The sequence below is a fragment of the Girardinichthys multiradiatus genome, chromosome 18 (assembly GCF_021462225.1).
Source record: "Girardinichthys multiradiatus isolate DD_20200921_A chromosome 18, DD_fGirMul_XY1, whole genome shotgun sequence".
NCBI classification, from domain to species: Eukaryota; Metazoa; Chordata; class Actinopteri; order Cyprinodontiformes; family Goodeidae; genus Girardinichthys; species Girardinichthys multiradiatus.
The window spans coordinates 22,545,792-22,563,183 of record NC_061810.1 but is presented as its reverse complement, the minus strand read 5'-3'; the positions used below and the strand labels follow the sequence as shown (position 1 = coordinate 22,563,183).

General features: G+C 39.9%; 2 protein-coding genes and 1 long non-coding RNA gene across 7 annotated transcripts in view; 1 reads left to right on the top strand and 2 right to left on the bottom strand.

The window, feature by feature from the left end:
- Nucleotides 1–592: 592 nt before the first annotated feature.
- LOC124883614 lies at nucleotides 593–1,390 on the bottom strand. The gene is made up of 3 exons (XR_007042247.1): nucleotides 1,315–1,390; nucleotides 1,113–1,199; nucleotides 593–1,030 (listed from the first exon to the last, which is right to left on the bottom strand). It is a non-coding gene; the product is annotated as an uncharacterized LOC124883614 (long non-coding RNA).
- Nucleotides 1,391–2,152: 762 nt separating this feature from the next.
- Nucleotides 2,153–17,392, bottom strand: part of numa1 (nuclear mitotic apparatus protein 1) — a 21,309-nt gene continuing 6,069 nt past the window's right edge. Inside the window, exons 11-25 of one of the 2 annotated variants that reach the window (XM_047390916.1) lie at nucleotides 17,157–17,274; nucleotides 16,797–16,937; nucleotides 16,608–16,721; nucleotides 9,772–14,454; nucleotides 9,464–9,673; nucleotides 9,183–9,373; nucleotides 8,312–8,449; nucleotides 7,172–7,277; nucleotides 6,882–7,080; nucleotides 6,586–6,722; nucleotides 6,184–6,471; nucleotides 4,547–4,648; nucleotides 4,184–4,429; nucleotides 3,190–3,236; nucleotides 2,153–2,329 (exon numbers count right to left, since the gene is read on the bottom strand). In XM_047390916.1, the coding sequence (XP_047246872.1) occupies nucleotides 3,201–3,236; nucleotides 4,184–4,429; nucleotides 4,547–4,648; nucleotides 6,184–6,471; nucleotides 6,586–6,722; nucleotides 6,882–7,080; nucleotides 7,172–7,277; nucleotides 8,312–8,449; nucleotides 9,183–9,373; nucleotides 9,464–9,673; nucleotides 9,772–14,454; nucleotides 16,608–16,721; nucleotides 16,797–16,937; nucleotides 17,157–17,274 (6,709 nt within the window). In that variant the 3' untranslated portion in view covers nucleotides 2,153–2,329; nucleotides 3,190–3,200. The remainder of the gene's footprint in view (nucleotides 2,330–3,189; nucleotides 3,237–4,183; nucleotides 4,430–4,546; nucleotides 4,649–6,183; nucleotides 6,472–6,585; nucleotides 6,723–6,881; nucleotides 7,081–7,171; nucleotides 7,278–8,311; nucleotides 8,450–9,182; nucleotides 9,374–9,463; nucleotides 9,674–9,771; nucleotides 14,455–16,607; nucleotides 16,722–16,796; nucleotides 16,938–17,156; nucleotides 17,275–17,392) is intronic. The other variant, XM_047390917.1, reaches the window with a different exon arrangement.
- Nucleotides 13,101–17,392, top strand: part of lrrc51 (leucine rich repeat containing 51) — a 15,614-nt gene continuing 11,322 nt past the window's right edge. Inside the window, exon 1 of one of the 4 annotated variants that reach the window (XM_047390924.1) lies at nucleotides 13,101–13,215. The gene's annotated coding sequence lies outside the window, so the exon portion shown is untranslated. Of the gene's footprint in view, nucleotides 13,216–13,759; nucleotides 13,832–14,209; nucleotides 14,308–17,132; nucleotides 17,221–17,392 lie in introns of those variants that run through there. The other 3 variants (XM_047390923.1, XM_047390926.1, XM_047390920.1) reach the window with 3 other exon arrangements.

Sequence of the window (17,392 nt, the reverse complement as noted above, 5' to 3'; positions counted from 1 at the left end):
TAGAAAGTTACCACGTTACATATATGTAGAGCTACTATATGTGCCTCTACATATATGCTTTGGGATCTTGACTATTGTTTACTCTTCTCAGTTACTTGCATCAAAGTCTAAAATTATTCATGCTCCTGGCAGGTTTAGGTTTAAAGTATTTGTTTTGTTTTGTTTTTGGGTTTTTTCTTTTATTTTAACATGTTTCTTCTTCTAGCTGGAAGTAATATTGACGTTTTTCAATTGGAAGAAACAGTATCCCAACTTCAGTCTGTGGAGGTAGCTAAAAATTAGGATGATGCCAGGGAGGCCTTTTAAACTCAGACTTGGAGCTCATCGCCAAAGATATATCATCAAATTATCAGTATACAATAAAAATATGCAATTATAAGATATGATTCTTCCATTTATTATTAAGAAAGTTATAAATATTTTCCACATGCCAAGTGTAGATAAATCATTTTCATTCTTTTTTTTTCCAAATAATCTACTCATTTTACATTTGTTATATGTTTTGCAGATTGTGTTTTCCCCCCCTCTCCCCTTTGTCAGTTTACTTTCAGGTTCAAAGTGCAGGCTCACATACATTTGGAAATTTGAGTTCTGATTGGATGGAGAACTTCAAATGACCAATCAGGACTCAGGACTGTTGTTATGAGAAAAATTAAACTTTTATTCGCTTTTTCAAGGTCTCTGTCAATTGATTGTGGTCATGTTATGCCGCCCCCCCTTCTAATCCAGGGGTTTGTAACACATTGTTGTACCTTTTGAGTTATGTGTGGGTGTCATTTCCCATCAGAAACGTCTTGGTTGAATCAGAATTATTTTGTTTTCGGCTTTTTATATCAAAATACATATTTTATTATCTTAGTCATTCAGGTCTGACTCCATTTTGTCACAGATCCACGCCATGTTGATTTTTCAAGGCACCTTTTATTCTGAAGGCTGCGGTTCTGCACCGGAAGTACACTGACAGGTCATGATCTGTAGAAATGCTGTAGTCTGATGTGTTGCGTGTCACAGTTCTGGGCCCATATTCATCCTAAATGTTGAGAATTTCAGAATTTGACTCTTCTTTCACACTGAAGTGTAAATAAGTTATCAAAATTCTCAATGACTCTTACTCTCGGTTCAAGGCAGCTCCAGAGCTCCTTTAACCGATGCCACTAGGGGCCTGAGGTGGCACCGAGAAGACCGAAACGTGTGCGAACCTTTTCAGGAATGACACAATGATTTGAAAAGGTTCATTATCGTTATAGTGCTTACGTAAAAATGAAAAGATGTATATAGAAAACCTTGCATTTGAGAAATATTTTCTATTTTCACCTGTGTCCCCTCCACACCAGAAGTCGCATGTCCTCCCCGAGAGTGCGCTGTAGCATCACCGCCTGTTTCAAATTTGTCACTCAGAAATGGTCAGAACAGGAAACTGCTCTTAGATTTACTACACAAATATATTGAATTATTTCAGACCTTCTTCATACAAAAATAAACAAATAAAACGTTACTGTGTTGAATGTGAACTTATCTCAAGATTTCCACAATTTTATCTTGCATCTCTGATAAATCCAATTCAGTGACTGGTCCCTTCTGGGGTTTTCTAAATAAAATCCTCCAGGATCAGCTTTGCGGCACAGAAACGTGGTACATCAGCTGAGAATGGTCCTACACTCAGTGGGACTAACAATAATGAAGGAGTAGCGAGTTCTCCTAAACATGACTTAATCCAATTTATTTTTACCAAAGCTTACTTTTAACAAGTAGCTGTGAGTGCTGAGGTGCTTTGGCAGAGGCAGGGAAAGGTCCGGTTATGTAAGATCTACAATTTAACATGTGATGTAAAAAGTTATTTAAATCAGTCAACACAGTAGCCACAGCCCCCTAAAGCTGGGGTTAGGACCAGGCTGGGGGTAACATAACAACAGGGTTTTGAGATCCTTTACATAAATCAGACTCCGTGACTGAACTAATAATGGGTTTTATATATTTATACTTTTTTAAAAATGAATCAATAGTATAAGTCATAAGTTGGGATCATGCATCTTTACCACTGTTATTCTATTATTTGGATGCTGAACAGTTTCAGAAATGCTGACTGAAAGGGCAGTAATAGCTCCAAACCTGAACCCACAACCTACACCTGGTTTAATAAATACACTGCAACATTTATTTATTTTTTATTTTATTTGACAGACAAGTAAATATTGTACAGAAAAATATACCAGCAGATAAAATGTAATAAAAGAAATCCTAACGAACAAACAGATATGATGAAATAAAAATGTGGTGTAATGAGCGCCCTGCTGGAAACCCGATCTTAAATCTTCATCCTTCTCATAACCTGTCGGGGGAAGAAGAAAAAAAACTTCAGTGTTTCGCTACAAAGAAGCAAATTTCCATTAAGTGAACAGATTACCTCTCTACAAATACAACTTATATATCATAGGGTTTCTGAAAGTTTCAGCCACAGTTTAAGACCTTTTAGGGTGGTTAGAATTTAAAAGAAAAATGTATGCCAATATTGAAAATATTTAACTTTGACAACGTAAGCAAGGTAAATTTGTGTTCGTGAACTTGATTTGGCATTTTATTGCATGTGACTCAAGTCCTTTTAACACCACAGGCACCAAACTAACAGCTATTGTCATAACGGTTTCATTAAATACTCTTTCCCATAACAAAGGAACGGGTAGCGGGTAAAAATGTTTTGGTTTTAATAACCTAAAACATACAGTAAGTCTGTTTCAGGAGCAAAATTATTTTGAAGTTTTACAGGGAAAGCCAAATGTCAGGATATAAATTCCTTTCAATGGGGTTTAATTCCTCTCTGCATCATGGGGCTTGTAGTTTTGTTAAAGGGTAATAAAACACCAATTTCTCAGCCAGAACGACAAATCACAGAGCAAACCAAAAACTGGCATCTGCACACTTCTAAAAGGAAAAGTAAACCATAGATACTTTAAAACGAACAAATTTTCAAAAATAAAACTTTTAATTTAAGTATACACCATATGTAAGACTTTTTAAGGCTTAAAATTAATTTGATCAATTTAGAACTTTAAGACCTTGCAGAAACCCTGCGTTAGTGAAGTAATGGGAACAGAAGTGTGCACCCCATGTCCCTGTTAGGTAGCAACACCATAAACTGTTACACCTCAGTGTGAGAACCACCAGTGGCAAAAACTTAATATAAAATTGAACCTTCTTGGACTTCAGACAACTTTCTCTTCTTTTATTAACACTTGCTTCTGGAAAAAGGGGTTTTAAATCTGCAGTTAATTAAAACTAATGACAAAAACTGACCTTTTACTATGGTAATTTGTTTTAGTATTTACTGTATGTCACTAACTCATTAAATACAATACAAAACAAGACAGCTTACAGAATGGAGAAATGACAAATAATTAAGTGCATGGTTCTTGCCTGGTTTTGAAAGTAAAATCATTTCAGAACACCAGGGAACTCTTGTTTAAGAAGAATGTAGCTCTGTTCAACAAGACATCAGTGCTGAGGCAACTAAGTTCTTGTTATATTTGTTTCTGCAGCAGCTATGAGTTAATCAATAAATGAAAAATCTGAAAAAACTTTTATTCTGTGACTGTGGGTCCAAATTTATTCCTCTTCTTCAAAAGAATTATTCATAACAGCACACATCTGCAAATCAGGTGTGAGCTCAGGCACACCTTGCGCAATAAATCAAGGGATTGATGCGAGACATCAGGTGTGCTTGAGATAAATAACTAAGCTGTTGACTGAATATGAGGAAAAATAGATAAATCAGTAGAATTGTCAAGCTCAAAGAACTTAACTACACAAACAAGGAAAATGATGCAAAAAGATAACCAAGGCCCTGAATGTTTCAAGACAGTTCACAGGTTTCAAGTTGAATCAACAGTGGTTTGCCTTAAATGACTTTAGAGAAACTCCTGCAGCAGCTTGAAAGTTGAAATACAGAAAGGTGCTCTCTAGAGCTTAGGATCAGGTGTGATCAGGTGACAAGACACAGAAAGCCAACTCAAATTCTCTCACTGTTAAAATATTTGTTTTGATGCATAAAAGAATTCACACAAATTACCACATGTAGGCTGAGTGTGTAATACACATCTCTTGTTTAGGCTTGTTAGCTGGATATTCATTGGTTAGTTGTAACATTTTACCAGCTGTCTGAACAGAAGTTGCCTTTGAGTACGTTTACCTTGCGAGCACTAGCAGTCAATCCAGGAGACTTTGCAGACCTGCTGGCTTGAGACCCCCTCTGTCCTTTACCTGCAACCTGTGGGGACTTCAAGCTGCCCGCTTTGGCTGATCGTCCCACTGTGGCTCGAGAATTTAGAGGGGTTTTCCGAGCAGAATTGCGAAGTTTGTTCAGCCCTTTCTTTAGGTAGCCGTTGCTCTTTGGGGTGTTCTCAATGGTGAACATCATAGACTGTCGACGTTCGGCCTGAAATGAATTTACAGAAGACAGTTACCACACTCTACAACAATAAGAAACATGACAGCTTTGTTAGTCTTCACCCAAATGGTGGACGTTAGGTTGGAGCTGACGTATTCTACTCACAGGACTGAGGACAGCTTGAAGGCGAGTGCTGGATGGTCCACTGCTCATGTTCTTATTTTTAGGAGTGATGGGACGAGGGAAGCAGCTGGCTCTTGTCTTTTTCTAGAGATTTTAATAAAGAGACATAATAAATAGGTGGTGTTAAAAAAAAAAAAACAATACACTCAAAACTGAGAAGGATACTGACCAGTGTTTTGTTCTTTTTTAATTTGGATGTATCATCTGTATGTTCTTCTGGCTTCTGTTTCAGAAGTCTGATAAAGAGCTATTTCAGTACTTTGGCATCTTGACCAACTGGACTGCGAACACTTTGCTTGGTGTCCGAGAAAGACCCAGTTTAAGAACCATAGACCACGTTTAAAACCTTTATTCAAGAGTGTCTAGTGGACAATAAGCAAATGATGGCCCCTTTTTAATTTTATGAATGAATGTGAGCCAGCTGTCAGTAACCAAAAAGTTCAATGAGTTGGGAAACAAAACTGAGATATAAAAAGAATATAATCTACTTATAACTCAACATAAATAGCCCTTTATGTTTGTTTTTGACCACCCAATAAGAGATAAAGCCTGAAAACTCAAACATACTAAGTTCTCTTTGTTCCATACTTATCCGGACTAATATAATCAAACGTAACCCCTTTTTACAATTTACTGATAAGTTCGGTTCGATTGTTGGGTGTATTAACCCAAATATTCATTACACCGTTCCCCAGCATCAGAACCTCTTCGAAGTGGCAGGTTAAATTTTATTTTTCATGGAAATGTTCCCACATCAGAGGGGAAATTCCTGTTTTCCCCACTTCAAGGACCAGTACTTCAGCAACCTCCTCCAGTATCAAGAAGGATTTGCTGAAAGACTTCATCCGATTAACGGGTCGGTTCCTTCTGTTCATTGAAAAGACAAAGACAGCAAAGCAGTAAGCTGCAAATAAAACTAAAATGACAGTAAACTTTATTTTAGACATGAATTAATTTGCTTTGTTTTTGCTGTTTTTGTCTTGTTTCTGTGCTGCTAGATAATTGTGTCTCTGTTATCCAACTACAAAAATGGCTAAATGGGTTAAAGTGGAACACTCTTTGACCTGCAGGAGGGGCGGGGTGTGAAGCGCCCTAACAGCATTTAAAGTTGCTCTCAGACACACCTCAGAACAGGGGTAAAAGAGGAGCCTGTGGAGCTACAATAAGAAGGAGTTCAGACCAAAGCATTGCAGTTCCACTTTATATAGACCACAACTGAAGGATTTAAGTGAAAAGGAAGAATTTAAAAGAATGATAAGAGGTTAGAAAAAAACGTCTGTCAAAATCAGAATCTACAGATCAGAGCTCGAAGTCAATCTGAAATTAACCAAGAAAAACCTGACCGGTAACACTATCCTTATCTAACAGCATTTATTTTTTGTATTTCAGACAAGCTAGATCAGGGGTGTCCAACTCCAGTTCTGAAGGCCAGAATCCTACTTGTCTTAGATGTGTTCCTGCTCCAGCACATCAGTTTAAATTTCTGCAGAAGCCTGCTAATGCCCAATTCATTTGATTCAAGTGTGTTGGACCAGGGATACATTTAAAATTTGCAGGATGCTGGCCCTTAAATACTAGATCATGAAAAATGATTTCTGCGCATTTTACTGCAAACCAACCTCAGGTGAAGTCTGGTGAATGGAGAAGGTGGATGAGGACTGCTTGGAGCTTTTTGGGCATTTCAGCTGGGAGGAGAGGGCTGGTCTTGCAGGCAGCTGTCCTGGCATCAAGGACAGACGATGGGAATGAGCACCAACACCTGCATGACCCATCATAAGGGAGTGGCGATGGGAGACAAGGGAGTCCTGCAGTTGGCCTGGCATCATGGACGCCCTTCTGATGGTATCAGAGGGGTCCCCAGTGCGGAGCTCTTCATCTGTGAAAATTAATGCACTGCCTTGGCCAGTCTATAGGAATAAATAAAGAAGAATCTTATGAGAAAACTACTTGCTCCAGATATGTAGTTTACTTCTCAAACCATCTCAGAGTCTGCTGCAGGCATTTACTTTGTTTTTTCTCACCTCTGACTCCACAGGGTAGCTGCTTTTTAGATGCGGGAGGCAGGTCTTATTCCTGGCCTGCAGCTCTGCGATCCTGAGCCAGTCCTCGGGTCCACCATCGGGCTCGTTCTCTGCTCCCACACAGAATGTACTAGCAGCTGGAAGCGGGAGATTTGGTTCGACGCCACAATATGTTCAAGGTTATCAGATTACATTATTTAATCAAACTATTAATGATAAGAACCTTTTGACCACCATACAGGTTTGATTTTCCAAAGAAAGGAAAAAAAAGAAATAAAAAGAAGATATCAACTTACTCTGTGAATGAGCTGTGCTCTGTCTGTACCCTGGAAGACCAATAAGCTGATCACTGGCAGCAGCAGTCTTACCGGCCGGCGTGTTAAACACCTCCATAGACATGGGTCGTGAAACATGGGCACCGGCGAGGTTTGGGTGTGAGCGAGCTGATTGCAGGCTGTAAAAGGTCTCATCCGCCTCACTGAAGCCTGGTGTTTTCTACAGATGGAAAAACATTTAAGAGACTCAAAACTAGGAGCATAATCTCAAGCGTGGAAATAATATCAGAGAGCAAAGACATTTCCTCTACCTTGGACATAGTGATGTTTATGACCTGGGTGGTTCTGCGTCGTTTAACAGACGACGTTGGATTTTTCCGGGTTGAGTTCAGGTCCATATCAGATTCATCACTGGTCCTAGAAAAGACAAACAATACAATTTTAAAAACTTTTTTCCCCTATTTATTTAGGCATGGAGATTAAAACCAGTAGTGTTGAGTCGGGTGAGTCTTCTAAGCTTGTTCAAATGAAAACATGCATGTTACAAAAAACTGTCTTATGTGTGTTGCAAAGCTGAGGTTCTGAAAGAGCCCTGGTGTACTACTGCCTCTGCTAATGCTGCTTTTAATAGAAATGAGGTAATAAAGTCTAAGCAGATATGCATTCATAGGATGTTGCACGCGTACTTTGGGAAACACATTATCTGACAAGCCCATATGCCTAAATTTAGAAGGTGGAGGTCGCCTTCTAAAGGTGGAGAAATGTTTAGAAACATTTTGCTCAACTATCTGGCTGATGCAATCCTAGGCTCTTTGAGCCGGAAATGAAACACAAAGACCCGATAACAGACTATAAGTCTATTCAGTAATCAGTTAGGACTCTGAAACAGGCAAATATATATTTTCTTAAATTAAAAAGGATACGTATTACACAAAGTATTTTTCTTTTATTAGCCTCTCTTTGCTTTCATTTTATTATAACATATAGCAGCACCACAAACATCCAGTAATTTTTTAACTTAAAGACAGACTTGGGCGCAAACATTCATTAAACTTGGCTATATAGTATACAGCAAGTGTTTCAGAAGAAAGTTCTCGTCTTTGTTGCTGAGAATAGACTGAAAACATTTCCTCAACATAAAATAGAAAACATTCCTCCAATAAAGTTAGGAAACTGTACACCTTTCTTTTATTAAGGGAAATGTCTGATACCCTTTTTCAGACCTACAGTAATTTGCTTTGTTCCACACTGTTTCATTAAAATACTGCATGTTTATTTTTTATTTTTTTTGCTGAGCAGATTAAAAGAAAATAATTTCCAACATTATTTTGCACTAACAAATGTTTCCCATTTAAATGTAATCAGAGCTCTGTATTCTCTGAAAATGTCTAATTTCAGTTTAAGGCCTATAAACATGGAAAATATTATGACTGTTCAAGATTAAAACAAACCTTTTAGTCCGTCTGGTGTTAATGGGAGTAAAGTACAGTGTTTCCAGTGACTCTGTCCGAAGGTCCTGACGTTTGGCTGCCAAACGTTCGGAGCTTCGAACTAGCGGGGTGCTTGATTCACCAGGTGCAGACAGTTTTCTGTAAATGTGAAGAAAAAATGCAAGTGACCTTTGGACTTGTCAAATAAGATATAGGGTTTCCTAAACTAAATGTAATTCTTCAAAGCACAGGTTGTGATCTTTGGTACCTTTATTTTGTTTGTAAAACCTCTAAAAACGAAAGAACCACATTAACATGTTTAACCGATATTTAAAACTGTCTAGAGGCAAACGGGTAGTAAAATGGCCCATTTTTGGATTTTTAATGAGTGTTCATTCAGTAAATCGAAAACCAATTACTGGTGGGTAAAATGTTCAAATCATGGTGTGATTTGGCGAATGAAAAATATTGCATACATAACCAATAACTCAAAGCAGAAACTATTGTATTTATTCAGCATCATTAGACTTATGTCATTTAGAAAGTTGGAGGAAGGAAAAGGGTCTGGAAAACCAAACATTTTTCCAAACTCAACGTTCAGTTTTCCATTAATTTCCAGACCTGTTAAATGACAGAAGTAAATTACATTAGGGATGCACTGATATAAAAATAATACCTGACACGTGCCCAAACAAATCCCACATGGCCAACCCCATCCCCCTCCAGAAACACATTCACAAACAGCAACAAGATTGCAATAATTATCGGTTATTAACATCTTATAATGATATGTTAAAAAATGACTAACATCGACCGATAACAATAACCCCGTCTGTAATATCCACACTCTAATTAAGACAGTTATTGATACAACACTCAATTTAAACCTTACCTTGTAGTGTTGAGAGAATCCTCCAGTGAGCTTTGGTCCAGACTGTCAGAGCTCATCGACGTCTTCACCTGCGTTGTAGTGCCATCACCCAAGTGTATCCTGGGAAGCCCTAGGTAAGCAGACTCCGCTGCACCACCTCCATTACCATGGATCTTATTCTGTGCTCTAAGGACTTGATCAGCATAGGCCAGCTGAAGACGAAGATATTACAATAAAGGTTAGAATACAAGATAGACAAGAACACCAAGTATTGGTATTTTACCTCAATGGACAGTACCAACCTGTGCCTCTAAACTGGCCACCTGACTCTTGAGTTTTTTCTCATTGGCCTGGATCCTCTCCAAACCAAGTTGGAGTACCTTATTTTCCATGAGAATAGTTTTGAATTCGTTGTCTTTAACCTCTAAAGCCTGTTTGAGCTCCATGTTGTCCTCTTCGCTCTTCTGGAGAAGCTGCTTCTTGCTGTTGTAATGGCTCACAGCTTTCTCCATCTGTGGGAATGAGAGGATAAAATGGACACCTTGGTATGACACATTTAACACCAAACCAAGCAACAACAAAAAAAACAAAAACATCTAATTGCACCAACCTGAGCCTTGTAGTGTTCGACGGCCTCTGTTTTAGCTGCAAGTTGTTGTTTGAGCTCTCCCTTGATGAGCTCAGATTCTTCTGTCTCTTCTCTCCGTCTCAAAAGATGCTCTTTCTCCATTTTCAGAATTTCAAGCTCTCTCTGCAACACAGCCTCCAGTCTGCGAGAGGCAACATTCTCTCTCTCTAAGGCCTGATTGGCTTGAGCAAGTCTGTCTTTCTCAAGGATTACGACTTTAACCTGTTTCTCGAGAGCTTTTTGGTCCCCCTCTGCTTGAATTATGTTGGACATGAGCACTTCTTTTTCTTGATAAAGAGCCTCCTTTTCCTTTAACGTGGTCAACTGCAACTCCTGGAAAGCGTCTTTTGATCTAAGGCTTCCATCTAGAGCCTCTTTTTGTTGGTCAAGCTCTCCCTTTACCAGGAGAAGCTGATGCTGGAAATTGTTCACCTGCTCCACAGATGCCTGCTGAGTTTCCAGTAACTTCTGCTCTTTAGCACAAAGGCTTTGAGAAATTGTTTCCAATTCTCCTTTAAGCCCATGAATCTCATTCTGAAGAACAATCTTCTGCCTAGAGTTCTCCTCCCTTATCTCGGCCATGATTTTCTCAGTGGCCTCAGCTTCTCCTTTTGCTTTTTGCAACAAATTAACTTGAAGCACAACTTCCTGTCTCAGCGTGTTCAGATTTTGGTCTTTGTCACAAATGAGCATCCTGGCTTCTGACAACTCTGTCTGCAGAGCCTGAAGTTTGTTTTCAGCTTCCAGGAGCTCATTTTCTTTCTCAGCCTGGGATTTTTTTAATCTTTCAATATCTTCTTCATGCGAGGGTCGTTGTTCCAGCTGTTTCTTTAATTGTCGGACATTCTCCTGTAAGCTATGGAGCTCCCGACTCTGTTCTGTGTTTTCTTGCCGTTGCACAGCCAAAAGATCTTCCCGGGAGTGGATTTCGTCTTCAGCCTTTCTCAGTGAGGAGCTCAGAGTTTCCATCTGCTTGTTTAAACTTTTGGTTTCTTGATGCAACAAGTACAACTGCTCTGCATTTTCAGTCTTCGACAGCTCCATCTGTTTTTCCTTGGATTGGATCTCACTTCTCATCATTCTCATTTCTTCCTCAGAAGCAGACAGCTGTTCCTGGAGAAGCTCCTTCTGATGATAAATGTCCTGCTCCTGTTTACTTAGCATCTCAATTTGAGCCTGAAGCTTTTCCTCAGTGGTTTTCATTGTTTTGGCCATATCACACAACTGCGCTTGTAAACTTTTAATTTCATGCTGCAGCATATCTGACTGTGTGGAACCCTCTTCTTTAAGGCTGATGAGTTGATCCTCTTTAGCCTTGATTGCCTCCCTCAGTCTTGTTGTTTCTTCTTCAGAGGTAACCCTCATGTTTTGAAATGAATCCTTCTGCTGAGAAACTTCCATTTCCTTCTGAGCCAACAGGTTTTCTTTAGCCAGCACTTGCTCCGTTGAAGACTTGAGTGATTCATTCAAACATTGGACCTGATTCTTCAGAGTTTGCATCTCATTACACAGGGCCTCTGACTCCTTGCAGTGATCAGCTTTCAATGTTTGGACTTGATCCTCCTTAGATTTAACATCTTGTATCAGTTGATTCACCTCTTGCTCAAGAACTGTTCTGTTTTTTCTTAGTTCTTCAATCTGCAACGCACTTTCCTGTTCTTGCTTGGCCAGGAGAGCTTCTCTGGCTTTAACTTGATTCTCAGCAATCTCCAGAGAATTAGAGATGCTTTTTATCTGCTCATTTAGAGCTTCAATCTCTTGCTGCAGTAATTCTGATTTTGTAGAAGTCTCAGTCTTTAGCTGAACCAACTGCTCCTCTTTATCGTCAACCTCTGCTTTTAGCTTATTTATCTCATCTTGAGATGCAACAATCTGCACCTGAAGGGTTTCAGTTTGCCGAGTGCTCTGTAGTTGCTGTCCTGCCAACTGATGTTCCTTGGACTGCAGGTTCTCCTCAGCTGTCCTCAGCGAGGAACTAAGACATTCAACCTGAGACTTTAAACCATTTATTTCCTGATGTAAAACATTGGCCTGCTCAGAACTTTGATTTTTCAAGAGACTCATCTGTTCCTCTTTGGCCTGTCTCTCCTCCTTCAGTCTTTGCTTCTCTTCTCCAGAAGTGGCCATGAAGTTCTGAAATGAATCCTTCTGCTGAGAAATTTCCATTTCCTTCTGAGCCAACAGGTTTTCTTTAGCCAGCACTTGCTCTGTTGAAGACTTGAGTGATTCATTCAAACATTGGACCTGATTCTTCAGAGTTTGCAACTCATTACACAGGGCCTCTGACTCCTTGCAGTGATCAGCTTTCAATGTTTGGACTTGATCCTCCTTAGATTTAACATCTTGTATCAGTTGATTCACCTCTTGCTCAAGAACTGTTCTGTTTTTTCTTAGTTCTTCAATCTGCAACGCACTTTCCTGTTCTTGCTTGGCCAGGAGAGCTTCTCTGGCTTTAACTTGATTCTCAGCAATCTCCAGAGAATTAGAGATGCTTTTTATCTGCTCATTTAGAGCTTCAATCTCTTGCTGCAGTAATTCTGATTTTGTAGAAGTCTCAGTCTTTAGCTGAACCAACTGCTCCTCTTTATCGTCAACCTCTGCTTTTAGCTTATTTATCTCATCTTGAGATGCAACAATCTGCACCTGAAGGGTTTCAGTTTGCCGAGTGCTCTGTAGTTGCTGCTCCACGAAATGATTCTCTTTTGACTGTAATTTGTCCTCAGTTGCAGTCAGTGAGGAACTAAGACGTTCCAGCTGAGACTTTAAATCACTCATCTCCTTATGAAATAAATCAGTTTGTTCTGAACTTTGATGTTTTAAGAAACATATCTGTTTCTCTTTAGCCTGGATCTCCTCCTTAAGTCTTGTTGTTTCTTCTTCAGAGGTAACCCTCATGTTTTGAAATGAATCCTTCTGCTGAGAAACTTCCATTTCCTTCTGAGCCAACAGGTTTTCTTTAGCCAGCACTTGCTCCGTTGAAGACTTGAGTGATTCATTCAAACATTGGACCTGATTCTTCAAAGTTTGCATCTCATTACACAGGGCCTCTGACTCCTTGCAGTGATCAGCTTTCAATGTTTGGACTTGATCCTCCTTAGATTTAACGTCTTGTATCAGTTCATTCACCTCTTGCTCAAGAACTGTTCTGTTTTTTCTTAGTTCTTCAATCTGCAACGCACTTTCCTGTTCTTGCTTGGCCAGGAGAGCTTCTCTGGCTTTAACTTGATTCTCAGCAATCTCCAGAGAATTAGAGATGCTTTTTATCTGCTCATTTAGAGCTTCAATCTCTTGCTGCAGTAATTCTGATTTTGTAGAAGTCTCAGTCTTTAGCTGAACCAACTGCTCCTCTTTAGCACTAATCTGCGCTTTTAGTTTCTTTATTTCGTCTTGAGATGCAACAATCTGCACCTGAAGGGTTTCAGTTTGGTGAGTGCTCTGTTGTTGTTGTTCTCTAAACTGATTTTCCCTGGACTGCAAGTTCTCTTCAGCTGCTTTCAATGAGGAACTGAGACATTCAACCTGAGTCTTCAAGTTTTGTATCTCTTGGTGCAGACTGCTCACCTGCTCTGCACCGTCGGTTTTCATCAACTGCATCTGATATTCCTTAGTCTGGATCGACTGTTTTAAGTTCTTCACTTCCTCTTCAGAAGCAGACAGTTGCTGCTGCAGAAGCTCTGTTTGGTAACAGTTTTCTTGCTGCAGCTTTGTAAGCAAACCCTGCTGGGTCAGAGTTTGTTCCTCAGCTTTTCTCAAAGCGTCATTAAGAGTTTCAATTTGAACTTTTAGGTTGTTGATCTCTTGCTGAAGAGATTCAGAATGTTGAGTGCTGACATTCTTGAGAACGAGCAGCTGCTCATTTTTGTCCAATATTTCTGCTTTCAGCCTCTGCATTTCCCCCTGACAACTTAAAATATGTTGCTGAAGTACATTCCTTTCTTCAGCGTTCTCGTGCTGGGTTTTAGTCAACAGGTCCTGCTTAAGTTGAATTTCCTGCTCAGCCCTTTTCAGAGATGAGCTAAGATCCTCCATGCAAACGGTTAAGGTTTGGATTTTATTATGAAGAATTTCTTCTGCCTTTGCTTTTTCCATTAATAATTTATCAAGTGTGTCTTGTTTGGACTGAATTTCATCTTTGCTTGTTTTACTTTCTTCTGCAAGCAAGCAGACTTCTCCTTTGAGGCAGTTAATTTGTTGTTCTTTATCAGCTAACAGTGTGGTAGCAGCCACTAGCTTTGCCTCAAGGTCCTTCACCTTTAGGTTTGTCTGATGAAGAAGGTCTTCATTTTCTCTCTGTATGTCTTTAAGTGTTATAATTTCCTGTTCACAAGCTGTGATGTGTTGCTGTAGTTTGGTCACCTGTTCAGCTTTCTGGTGCTCAACATGCTCAAGCTGAAGTTTAAGATCACTGATTTCTTGTTCAAGAACCAGCCTCTGTTCATCCAGATTTCGTCGCAACTTGTCCAGAATTTCATCCTTGGCTTGAATCATTTCTTCAGTTTGGATCTTCTGCTGTTCAAGGTGCTCTTTATGTTGTGTTATTTCTTTCTCATATTCAGCCAACCTGTGAGTTGTGGTTTGAATCTGCTCTTTTGCTCGTCTTAGGGAGTGAAGTGTGCTCTCAAGCTCATTCTTCAGACTGTTAATTTCAGCCTCTAACATTTCTCTCTGGTGATTTAAGAAGATACACCCAATCAATTTCTGCCATAGGTCAAAGGTTTCAGAAAACACACTTTCTATAACCCAGTGATAACCTGTAACTAACTGTAAGGCATTATAGGCTTTATCCAAGGTTCCTGCAAACTTTTTACAGGAAAAAAAAAAATATATATATATATAGACCTCTTCAGACTCAATGTTCCACAGTTCTCTGACTTTTATCTTAATTTTAAAACATACAGTTTACTATGGATTTATCTCAGATATTTCTACAGTGAGTAGTCTTCAAATATGAGACCTGGAGAAAAAAAAAACTGCAAGAAGTAGGGAAGAAAGAAAGGCACCAGACAGAAAGAAATGAAGGTAACTAGAAAGAAAGGAAGAAAAGAAGGAAGGGAGGACGGAGCAAGGACAGAAGAGGAATTACAAGAGGAAAAAAAGGAAGAACAGAAAATAAGGATGGAAAACAACATTTAGACAATGGAAAAGGAAATAATGTCTGCAATGCAAATACACTGGTCAAAAAAAATAAAGGGAACACTTAAACAACCCAATATAACTCCAAGTAAATCAAATGTCTGTGAAATCAAACTGTCCACTTAGGAAGCAACACTGATTGACAATCAATTTCACCTGATGTTGTTCAAATGGAAAAGACAACAGGGAGAAATCTTTGGTGATTAGCAAGACACTCAATAAAGGAGTGGTTCTGCAGGTGGGGACCAGAGACCACTTCTCAGTACCGATGCTTTCTGGCTGATGTTTTGGTCACTTTTGAATGTTGGTGGTGCTTTCACACTCGTGGTAGCATGAGACGGACTCTACAACCCACACAAGTGGCTCAGGTAGTGCAGCTCATCCAGGATGGCACATCAATGCGAGCTGTGGCAAGAAGGTTTGCTGTGTCTGTCAGCGTAGTGTCCAGAGCCTGGAGGCGCTACCAGGAGACAGGCCAGTACACCAGGAGACGTGGAGGAGGCCGTAGGAGGGCAACAACCCAGCAGCAGGACCGCTACCTCCACCTTTGAGCAAGGAGGAACAGGAGGAGCACTGGCAGAGCCCTGCAAAATGACCTCCAGCAGGACACAAATGTGCATGTGTCTGCACAACCGGTTAGAAACCAACTCCATGAGGATGGTATGAGGGCCCGACGTCCACAAATGGGGGTTGTGCTCACAGCCCAACACCATGCAGGACGCTTGGCATTTGCCAGAGAACACCAGGATTGGCAAATTCGCCACTGGTGCCCTGTGCTCTTCACAGATGAAAGCAGGTTCACACTGAGCACATGTGACAGACGTGACAGAGTCTGGAGACACCGTGGAGAGAGATCTGCTGCCTGCAACATCCTTCAGCATGACCGGTTTGGCAGTGGGTCAGTAATGGTGTGGGGTGGCATTTCTTTGGAGGGTCGCATGGTCCTCCATGTGCTCACCAGAGGTAGCCTGACTGTCATTAGGTACCGAGATGAGATCCTCAGACACCTTGTGAGACCATATGCTGGTGAGGTTGGTCCTGAGGTCCTCCTAATGCAGGACAATGCTAGACCTCATGTGGCTGGAGTGTGTCAGCAGTTTCTGCAAGATGAAGACATTGAAGCTATGGACTGGCCCGCCCGTTCCCCAGACCTGAATCCAATGGAGCACATCTGGGACATCATGTCTCGCTCCATCCACCAACGTCACGTTGCACCACAGACTGTCCAGGAGTTGGTGGATGCTTTAGTCCAGGTCTGGGAGGAGATCCCTCAGGAGACCATCCACCGTCTCATCAGGAGCATGTCCAGGCGTTGTAGGGAGGTCTTACAGGCACATGGAGGTCACACACAATACTGAGCCTCATTTTGACTTGTTTTAAGGACATTACATCAAAGTTGGATCAGCCTGTAGTGTTTTTTTTCACTTTAATTTTGAATGTGACTCCAAATCCAGGCCTCCATTGGTTAATAAATTTGATTTCCATTGATAATTTTTGTGTGAGTTTGTTGTCAGAACAAAGTATTCAAAGAGAATATTTCATTCATTCAGATCTAGGATGTTTTATTTGAGTGTTCCCTTTATTTTTTTGAGCAGTGTATATTTCCATATTTTTATTTTTATCCATGCTTATCCAGACCTGGAAAATACTTAAATAAAATTCCAAACTTTTCCATAGGAACTTACCTCCATTACAGGACCCATATTTTCTCCAACTTCCTCTTTCGCGGCTTTGCTTAATTCTTCCTCTAAACAGGAAATCTTTCCTTGAAGGATCTGAATTTGTTCAGACAGGAGTTCCTGAAGAACAAGGAACCAGAATTAAAAATATTAAAAGTAAAATAGCACAGGTTTTATTGTAAAACTACAGCCCACCTTTTGTGTGGTTGCTTGGTTGAGTTCTGAGTGCAGATGACTTGTTTGGTGTCTCCACTCCTCCTCAGCAGATGCTTGAGCACGTGTTAGTTGGCCATTTTCTGCTTCAAAGATGGCCAGCTTGGAACATACTGCTCTCACCTGTCAATAATATTCAAATACAGCATTTAGTCTGACCTGTAACAAAAACTTGATTTTCAAAGATTAAAAAGGGTTAAAACAGAGAACGGATACTGATTGCCAATGTTAAGTCTTTAACCATACATACAATAGCAATAGTGCTGCACTTGCTAACAGAAGTGGAAAATGTTTATTATTACAGAATTTACCAGAAAGCAGAGGTTACTCAAAGATTATTACCTGAAAGGAGAGTGCACCATTTTCTCCTGCAAGTTCATCCACCTTTCTCTCCATATGCAGAGAGGTATTCTTCAAATCTTTATTTTCCTTTAGCAGCTCATTAAGGCGCATTTGCAACCTAAGACAATAATTCAGAAGTTTGTTTTTTTTTCTTTACAATCACAATTTCAACACAATTTCTTTACATACTTTTTTTTCCTCTCATTAAGACTTCTGTTGCATCTTATTACAGATTT